This window comes from Genypterus blacodes, unplaced genomic scaffold (genome assembly GCF_046128005.1).
Source record: "Genypterus blacodes isolate CSIRO-AG114 ecotype Tasmania unplaced genomic scaffold, CSIRO-AGI_Gbla_v1 ptg000422l_1, whole genome shotgun sequence".
Classification (NCBI taxonomy): Eukaryota; Metazoa; Chordata; class Actinopteri; order Ophidiiformes; family Ophidiidae; genus Genypterus; species Genypterus blacodes.
Window position 1 is genome coordinate 75,003 of NW_027467194.1, and position 9,998 is coordinate 85,000.

The 9,998-nt window shown below is 47.3% G+C and overlaps 2 protein-coding genes across 2 annotated transcripts; one reads left to right on the forward strand and one right to left on the reverse strand.

The window, feature by feature from the left end:
- Window positions 1–522: 522 nt before the first annotated feature.
- On the forward strand, window positions 523–3,099 carry pdcl3 (phosducin-like 3). Its single transcript, XM_076138971.1, has 6 exons — window positions 523–629; window positions 1,137–1,254; window positions 1,384–1,474; window positions 1,606–1,749; window positions 2,006–2,214; window positions 2,682–3,099. The coding sequence occupies exons 1-6, from the start codon at window positions 624–626 to the stop codon at window positions 2,828–2,830; spliced, it is 717 nt and encodes a 238-aa protein (XP_075995086.1). The 5' UTR covers window positions 523–623; the 3' UTR covers window positions 2,831–3,099.
- Window positions 3,100–4,291: 1,192 nt separating this feature from the next.
- nms (neuromedin S) lies at window positions 4,292–7,218 on the reverse strand. Its single transcript, XM_076138972.1, has 6 exons — window positions 7,114–7,218; window positions 5,699–5,745; window positions 5,550–5,609; window positions 5,201–5,221; window positions 5,051–5,104; window positions 4,292–4,456 (listed from the first exon to the last, which is right to left on the reverse strand). The coding sequence occupies exons 1-6, from the start codon at window positions 7,184–7,186 to the stop codon at window positions 4,370–4,372; spliced, it is 342 nt and encodes a 113-aa protein (XP_075995087.1). The 5' UTR covers window positions 7,187–7,218; the 3' UTR covers window positions 4,292–4,369.
- Window positions 7,219–9,998: the final 2,780 nt, after the last annotated feature.

Sequence of the window (9,998 nt, forward strand, 5' to 3'; positions counted from 1 at the left end):
CCAGTTGTGAAAGCACTTTGAGCTCCATGTAAGTATGAAGTGTGTCAGAAACATGAGCGCTGATTGGTTCCTTCTCTTTACTCATTTGTTAGATATTAGATCAATTCTTTGAGATTCGTTCATTTGAGTTTAGTCTTTTGAATTGTTGATTTGTTTGATTGAAATGATGTCGATGAAGGAATTATTTATCTTCGCTTTCACAAATTGAAAGACCGGAAACGTAAAAAAACACGATTCAGCTTTTCGTTCAATCGCGTGTGCGTGCGTGTGTGCAGCTGTCTCGCGCTCAGCTGCTGTAATAGCCAGGCGGCGTCCCCGCTCCTTATATGGTCATTTTGGGCATCACCCCGGGTTTCTGTGTCACATTTATTATTGTCCCTCGTCGTCCACACGCAAGCGTTCCGCTTGTCGTTAAATGAACATTTGACGCGATATAAACTAATCACTCTCATGGCCTCACTGTGATACGCTGACAAAGGTGAGGTGTGATCTTTCTGCCTGTAGTTTCAGCTCCGTTCTGCCGGGGGTTGTTTGGGTTCCGGATCCCACTTGGTCCGACCTTTCTGTTTCCGTGTCCGGTCGGAGAGGCGTGGTGTGATTTTGCTGTCTCCTCTTCTGTCACAATGCAGGTCAGTAAAACGTTATAATTTGTTAAAACCGCGTGATTAAAGTTAAACCGTTGGGGGCTCATTCACATTGTGTCGTGTCGTGTCGGAGCTTTGTTAGGGAGTCGAACTGCAGTGAGTTAGCTTAGCTTAGCTTAGCTGTAACTCCCAACCGTCACAGAAACGGAAGCAAATGCGATTTAAACTAAATATTCTCTACTAGATTAATACATCAATAACAGACCCCTTTACTAAAGACACAAATTGTTAAGTTACCTAAGTCTTTTTCTTTATCCATGTTTATTTACATTTCTCAATACATTTAGAATGTATTTTCATGTTTGGGGCGTTTTGAATTCTTTATACATTTTTGAACATTTATTTATGTCTCATGCTCTTATTTCCTGAAGCTCTTTTTTCTGGTTTTCGCTTTTATTTTAGTTTGTTGTTTACTCTCTTCACCTCTTCCTCTCTGCTGACCTGCCTGGAGTTACTGCGTGTTAATGTGTGTATGTGGCGTTTCCTCCTTAGGACCCAAACGAAGACACAGAGTGGAACGATATCCTGAGGAAGAAGGGGATTCTTCCTCCCAAAGAGCTACCCAAAGATGATGAAGAGGAGGAGCTGGCCCTTCAGCACCAGTCAGTGGGTAAGAGAGACATTTGCTACAGGGCTCAGGGTGTCGGGTTTCAGTGAGGTTCAGTTTGAGTAACGGCCCCTCCCCCTGTGTGTGTGTGTGTGTGTGTGTGTGTGTGTGTGTGTGTGTGTGAGAGAGCAGTGAAAACCTATGAGGACATGACCCTGGACGAGCTGGACGAGAATGAAGATGAGTTTGGTGAAGAGGACGAAGCAGCCATTGAGATGTACAAGTGAGTGCTAGGGTGTGTTTGTGTGTGTGTGTGTGTCCCTATGTGGACCAGGAAATTACAGAAGACGTGTTTACATGTGATTTGAACCAATAGGTCAAGGTTTCTTCTTCTTCTTCGTTGTGTCTCTGCAGACAGAAGCGTCTGGCGGAGTGGAAGGCGACTCAGATGAAGAACGTGTTCGGGGAGGTGACTGAGATCTCTGGACAGGACTACATCCAGGAGGTGAACAAGGCCGGAGAGGGGATCTGGGTGGTGCTGCACCTGTACAAGCAGGGGTAGGTCTGCAACTCAAACACACGCCACGCCAAACAAACGCTCAGCCGCCGCCTGCAGAGCACACACACACACACACACACACACACACACACACACACACACACACACACACACACACGGTGCCTCTGTCATCTCCTTCCAGGTTACCGCTCTAGCTGTGACCCAGACTAGATGCACCGCTCTGAACCCAGAACCCAGAGTGTGAGTGAGGCAGACTGGCAGGCCTTTGACCTCCGACCCTCTTGACCCTTGTAGGATTCCCCTGTGCACGCTAATCAACCAGCACCTGAGCACGCTGGCCCGGAAGTTCCCTCAGACCAAGTTCCTCAAGTCCATCTCCACCACCTGCATCCCCAACTACCCCGACCACAACCTGCCCACCATCTTCGTCTACTCCGAGGGCGACATGAAGGCCCAGTTCATCGGGCCGCTGGTGTTTGGAGGCATGAACCTTAAAGTTGAAGGTAGGGAGTCACTTTCAACACACTTAAGGTGCTTCCACATAACACACTGCATGAGAAACCTTAAACTTATATCTTAACTGAGCATCTTAAGTCCGGTTTGGGACGATGCGGTGATCATAAAACCCAGCAGCACATTTAAGGTGTCGGTCCCTCAGCTGTGTTCCTCCGTTCAGACTCCTCTCTGCTCTCCTCTGTGTGATTTGCGGTTGGTGTCTCTCTTCGTCACTTCGTGCACTCGCAGACATTTAGAAGGTGAAACAATACCGGCCTTCTGCCAGCAGGTGGCGCCACAGCATCATGCTACAGTCATAATGAGGCTGCAGTAGTGGACACGGGTGCAAAGCCCGAATGTTCCCAAACAAGCTTTAGGTATCGGGCAGAGATCTTCAACACGATTAACAATCAATATGTTTACTTAGTAGCAGGTTTTGGGTTTATGAGCTCGGTCTGTTTGCGTCTGTGTTCAGAGCTGGAGTGGAGGCTGTCTGAGAGCGGAGCGGTGAAGACCGACCTGGAGGAGAACCCCAGGAAGCAAATCGAGGACAAGCTGATGTCGTCGATCAGAATGTCAGCTCCCACGCAAAAGGACAGCGACTCAGAGGACGAGGACTACTAGAGGGACGGTCTCTGTCCTGCAGGGACACTCAGAGGACCGGGGGACGCCGCTCGCCGAGGCTCCGCCTGCTCTAATAAATGAATCAGAGTTTACTAAAGCCTCAGAGACAAAGAGCCATCCCTTTTTTATTTGTATTTTCATAATATATTTGTCACAAAATGTACATTTGAAACTGAGAGAGAATGTGAGTTCACCTCTTTGCCACAATAATCAAATGCCTGTTTTTGAGGAACCTGTAGGTGTGGATTTATAAAAGACTATCAGAGCGAGCTGGAGTGTTTTTTGTGTGTGTGTGTGTGTGTGTGTGTGTGTGTGTGTGTGTGTGTGTGTGTGTGTGTGTGTGTGTGTGTGTGTGTGTGTGTGTGTGTGTGTGTGTGTGTGTGTGTGTGTGTGTGTGTGTGTGTGTGTGTGTGTGTGTGTGTGTGTGTGTGTGTGTACGGTGTGTGTGTGTGTACGGTGTGTGTGTGTGTGTGTGTGTGTGTTGGCAGCTGGAGAGTTGCCAGTTTGCCCCCCCAGGGCACTGCCAAGGTTCCCTTGAGCAAGGCACCAAACCCTCAAACTGCTCCATGGGCGCCGTATCTTGGCTGCCCCGCGCTGACCCCTTTGTAATGCGTGTGTGTGTGTGTCCTTTCATAGGACACACCGGCCTAAACGCTGTAACGTGACTCTCTGACGTCGTCCCAGAGCTTCAGGGCTGAAACGTTCAGTGAACCTGTCCTGACAGAGCAGAGGAGTGAACCCAAACTCAACACTCATCCCACTCGTATGTAGCTGCCCACCTGAGTCACCGTCTGTTTCATCAGAGGTTAGATTGATTCTACTGAAGATGTTATAAGGCCACCTGAGGCACAGAGTGACTTTACACTCCATACGTTTGAACATAAAGAGTGAATGGCTGCAGTGCTAGTTATGCTTTGATTGCAGTGGTTTCTGGCTGAAGGATCTGCTGCTGCTGCTGCTGTTACAGACCAAGGCCTGGTTTCTCTTTGTCACCTCTGACACCGTGGCAGGAAATGACACACAGCCTGTTCTTTATCCACACATTTATTTTCTGGGGGAAAAGAAGCTGTCGGGAGAAACATTTAGGTTGCTGAGCGTCGCTCCGCCGAGGCAGCTACGCAGTCCATCCAGGAGAAGGAGCTTCCTGTTCCTCTTCTTCCTTCACAGGAAACCCTCAGGCAAAGCTCGAATCTGCAGTTTGACATGAGAGAGAGAGAGAGAGAGAGACCTGCACTTTAGATGTTTGGTCCACTGTTTCAGTTTGTTCTTCTGTTTTGTACACAACCCTGATCTTCAGTTGAGGAGGAGCAAAGCCTCAGCAGATGAAGGCCTGTGGGCCCTTGAACAAAACGTTTTGGACTCCTAACAGAACTATCCTCAAGGTTTTCAATCAGATTCTTAAATAGTCTTAATCTTAATCTTGGAAGTTGCCATAGAAATGAGGCAGAACCTGTAACTCTGTCACCTCAGCGACCTCACGGTTGTGTTACTGATCTTCTAGCTGACTCTTTGCGTTATACAGCTGACGGACAGTTTGTGTCATTTCCTCACCACCAGCACCATCTGCTTCTGTCTCCTCTGGGAAAGTTTGGGTGAGAGTCGCATCAGAGGATGAACCGAATGAGACTGGAGGAGGAAAGAGAAGGAGGTGAGAGCAGCAACGACACAACAACACAACAACACAACCCGTCGAGATAAGGTTTGACAATCAGGAACCTGTATTGTTTTGTGTTCATTGTGACTCACAGTTTGTTGACTCTCGCTTGTGTAACAACAAACTGAATCTGTGATCGGCCTTTAAAGTGTCGCCCTTAACTTGGGTTAGAAAATCAGTTTGAATGGCTGTGGTTCTGTTCAGGTGTGGTTCTGTGCTGGTGTGGTTCTGTTCAGCTGTGGTTCTGTGCTGGTGTGGTTCTGTGCTGGTGTGGTTCTGTTCATCTGTGGTTCTGTGCTGGTGTGGTTCTGTTCAGCTGTGGTTCTGTGCTGGTGTGGTTCTGTTCAGGTGTGGTTCAGTTCAGCTGTGGTTCTGTGCTGGTGTGGTTCTGTGCTGCTGTGGTTCTGTTCAGCTGTGGTTCTGTTCAGGTGTGGTTCTGTTCAGCTGTGGTTCTGTGCTGGTGTGGTTCTGTTCAGCTGTGGTTCTGTTCAGGTGTGGTTCTGTGCAGCTGTGGTTCTGTGCTGGTGTGGTTCTGTTCAGGGGTGGTTCTGTGCAGCTGTGCTCACCTGGTGCTGTACCGCTCCCACTGAGTTGTGTGCTTTAGAGTAATGAAACAAGAACTGCAAATCAGAAGAAGGAAGAGAGACGGTGAGCTGTAGGTGAGTGAACATGAAGACATCAGGAATGAAACGGGCCGTGAGGAAATCAACACTTACTCTTTTAAAAACATTCTGGACCTGCAAGGAAACACAATTTCACATGTAACAACTAACAAACTGCACACACACTCCAGTTACATTAAAGCTACTTTCACCCGCAGAGCTACAAAGATAATGTTGACATTATGAGTTTTAGAGGGACATTCATTACAAATCAAGTGACTGATCGATTAAGAACATATGAACATATATTATCTATGTATGTTCGGCCTGGGCAGAGGTATGTAGTTATTCCATGATGTTTGGACAGTGAAGAGGAGATATAGGCGTTTTATTTTAAACCTCTGAAAGTGTGTGTGTGTGTGTGTGTGTGTGTGTGTGTGTGTGTGTGTGTACGTGTGTGTACCTCGTTCTGGTCTCTCCACAAATCATCACCTAAGACGTCGTCGCTCTCAACACCTCGAATCTGCAGAACAACACAAACATCCACGATGAATCCAAACGGTGTGTGTGAGCTTCAACCGGGAGAAAACAAGCAAAGAGAAACCTGTGCACCTTCCTCACAGCGAGCCCGTCCTCCCACTGCCTGAACGGACCGGCACCTGGAAGAGCAGAAGGAGTGAGGAACATGTACGTAACACAACAAATACTCTCTGGTTAAAGACGTTATGGATACAGATCAATCAGCTTCAATCACATAGCACGATCATCAATCACAAAGACAACAATCATTTAAAGTTGCATTCAGGATGAATATTGATTGATTTCTCACATTATTCTCACATGAAACGCACACACACACACACACACACACACACACACACACACACACCTGCTCATCCTTCACCCAGAGTCTGACACAAACGAGCTCCACCACTCTACACTCAGACCACCGTCCAGCCAGAGGAGGGCGGACCTGATTGAGGACATCTTGCCATGAAGCACAGTACAATGAAACATGATGTAAGCTTCTGTCCTCACCCACAGTACACACACACACACACACACACTCACTCACTCATTCACTCACTCACTCACTCACTCACTCACTCACTCACTCACTCTCCTCTCCTTCTCCACTACGCCTCCCACTTTACATAGTTAATACTTAATGTACCTGAGAGCGACTGTGCACCTTTATGATCCACATTGTTATTGTTGTTAAAAAGGGAAATAGATCAGAAGCTGACCGTCGCTCCTTAAACTGTTTACTCTGGGTTCAGACGTGTATCTGTTCCTTAACCAATATAAATATAAATACATATTATAATACGACTACAGGACTCTTAACTGTCTGCAGACCAAAACAGAGACTTTGGCTTGCCCTCACTTTTATTCTTCTAATCTTTCCAGTAGTTTCCAGATACCATATTTCTAAAATGCTGTATTTTCTCATTTTGTTTTAAATTGTGAGTAATGTGGTGACTTCAGGATTCTCAGGCTCTAATTGGCTCTAAAAAAGGTCACAGCCATTGATTGAGGAAGTTAATCTCAATGTGTCTGTGGGTTAGAGCAGACACACACACAAACAAACAAAACCTCTGCATTCACAGTAATAATGACTAAATGTCTGCATCCAAACCATTTCAACCATAAACGGCTTTAAACTCACTTAGAGCTTTGACACGAAGCTTCACAAATAGAGTGAGAACAAGACTCTTCTTTACCAGGAAACAATACACAAATCATGACTGAAAGTTAAAGATAATACTAAAAAAAATGAATTAATGATCATGAGCGACAACTCTATAAATTCCAAATTCTGGAAAATGTGAGATTCTACTACAGTAACAATTTCCAAATGTGTAAATAACAAAAACAAACAAGTAATTGAATTTTAACAAACTCCTCTAACGTGTCGTCCTGTTTACTGAAGCGACATTAAAGGGAAAAATCAGCAGACGGTCATTAACGTTTCTCTTATTATTCTCCATTAATAATCACATGAATCGATCCTCCTCGCGCCTCACCTGTCGTGCTCAGGCATCCCAGGCACCAGAAGAAGTGTAAGAGCCAAAGTTGTCGCACAGTGGGCAGATTCATGTCTGTGAGGCGCGCGCCGGTCCGCTCAGTGCTGCTCGGCTCGGTTCGGTTCGGGTGTCTGCTCCCTGACTCCGTCCTCGGCAGTTTAAAAGGCCAGAAGTTTGCAGGCTGACACGCGGGGGACCAATCACACCCGCGCGTCCAGGAGGGGGGGGAGGGGGGGGGAGCTGCCCCCGCCCCTCCCACACACGCGCGCACGCTCACTTTTCTGGGAATGAAGGTGTGTGTGTGCGTGTGTGTGTGTGTGTGTCAGCTTGAAACGCTATGACGGGAGTCCCATTAGGTCAGAAGGGAAAACTGGATGATGATGATGGTGGTGGTGATGATGATGATGATGAGGCATATGTTGTTTGAGTTGCTGAGACCGTTAATATTATAGTACTTGATGGCAAAAATCAATCAATCAATCAATCAGTCAGTTTACCTTGATCACTTTTCCAAACAACTATAAAAAGATACACATGTAAACAAATCTATGAGGTAATCAAGCAGTAAATAAATGAGTAAGCAGGGAAGAGAAAGAAGAACACTCACTACACAAATCTTACAAACTACCAATGCAACATTATGAGTGAGTTTGAACAGGTTATTGATCAGACCCTGATCACCTCCTCCAGACACACTCTAGCGCCACCATCAGGGCGATTGATGTTTCATTTTGCGCCTCAGTATTCGGGACGCCGCAATTTGGGAAGAATGAGCCACGCCCACTCCACTTTCCACTTTGGCAGCCAATCAGAGCAAAGTGTGACTCAGCAGGATTAGAGACGCGTGGCTTCTGCTCTCACTGTTGTTTTATTGAAGCGCTCGCCCAGCAGGCCAGGTCCCGGGTCAGATTGGGTTTCCTCCGCTCTCATGTGGGCTCTGTTTGTTGTCCCACAGAGGGATTAACTGCTCAGATCTGATCCACACAGACGCTGCCCAGGGGTCGCTCAGATGAAACCAGGGGAGGAATGTAAACGTAATGGCGCCACACACCGCTGGAACAAAACACAAGCACAACCGTACAGCCTGCGGTGACGGCTCATCTCATCCCGGGCCTAACATCTCAACTAGGACGTTCCATGTCAGCAGATGGGAACGATCCGACCACCGTCTAACGTCAGACAAAACAAAACACAGGCAAACTAAAGTGGGATGGTCGGTGTTTCCATCTTGTGAGCTTATGTGAGTGAGTGAGTCTCACTCCTGCTGTTTCCTCCCTGCACACTCCCATACAGCAGGTGGCGCCATTCAACACACCGGAGAGGAGTTGCCGCCTCAATTTGTGATAAACACAAACCCGGCAAACTCTGGGAATTAATCATCGTTTTGTTTTCAAATCTCTCCTTCTTTCTTACGAACGGGAGGCGGCGACCTTTCACCGTCGCTCGCTGTTTATTTGGAATAGACCACAAGTTACAACCCACAAAAAACACCTTTGTTGTGATATTTGAGGGTTGTTTGCTGCGTGGTGTGGGTCTGTTTACCTGGATGTATGCTGGGGTCAGTCTACTGAAGGTGTGTCCATGCTTTAATTGGAGAATAATCAATGGAGTGTTTGTGTTTTTCACGTTTCTTTGCTTTGGTTCACTGGCTGTCAACCTGCAGAGTCGATGCAGCTCAGCCCACTGATTGCGGCAGCTTCCCTTTAATGTGGCCCACATGGAGAAAAGCAACAAATGTAAACTCTGTTGACTCTCGAGCGAGCGGCAGGTAATCACGGGCCATCTTGTGTGATTGAAAACAAAGGAAATGGAAATAATTGAGGCGCAGAGAGCGGAGTGAAGAGCCCGATCGGCCCCGCTCTCATTTTGTAAGATGGACGTGTTCCATTTCCACAGACACAGAGCTCAATGTGGAACACCACCCAAGTGCTGGGTGTGAGATGAAGCATCAGCTATCAGACAGACACACTCCAGCCTGTGGATCACGTCTCTCTCTCTCTCTCTCTCTCTCTCTCTCTCTCCCTCTCTCTCTCTAGCTCTTTTCCCTCTTATCTCTCCATCTCCTGTCCAAAACTCTGAGACCGTTTTAGAAATCTTAGCTAAAACAAGCCTGTGACCCCGCATTAACACCTCATCTCGTTGTTTGGATTCCTCTCCCTGATCAGTGTGAGGTGTCGGGGTATCAGCGGGCTTCAGCTCCACTGTGTGACGTGTTTGTAAAGTTCTCGTGTCACAAGCGTGTTGTTCTCATTAGGTACTTCTAAAGTGCAGTACCTGAGAGATTAGAGAGTAATATAGAGAGCACAGCGCTCGGTGCTCTGATGTGAGCGACACTGAGGGTCAGTCAGTGAGGTGACTCTCACAGCTTTACACACTCACACGTGTTTCATTAAATCTTCCAGAGCCGCTCATGGATCTGCTCCTGTCAAAGAGCCTTCAACCAGGAAGAGCATCAATCCTCCCAAGTGAGACTTTAGTTGTCATTCATAAAACAAAGCAAACTGGTGCAGGACTTTCTTCCTCACCTCTGGATTGACGTTACCTCAATCAAATATGACTTACTGGCAGCCTCATGCGGGGCTCAAACGTGTCAATGCACCTGCTGCAGCGCCTGTGTGTGTGTGTGTGTGTGTGTGTGTGTGACGGTAACATTTGTCTCAGGGCACTGCGCCACATCGCTAAGCAACAACCTTCATCTCCCAAACTGCTCTCTGTCTCCCTCTGGTCGTATACATGCGCTGACAGAAATGCAGCGTCTGTGCAGCTGCCACCTTAGGGACGCACCGAGCAGCAATAGAGCATGATGGGAAAGTGTCGTGCAGTCTGGTGGCTTCCAGCGCAGCCCTTTGTGCTGATTGGTTTGGTGCAGCAGCGGCTTTCATCAC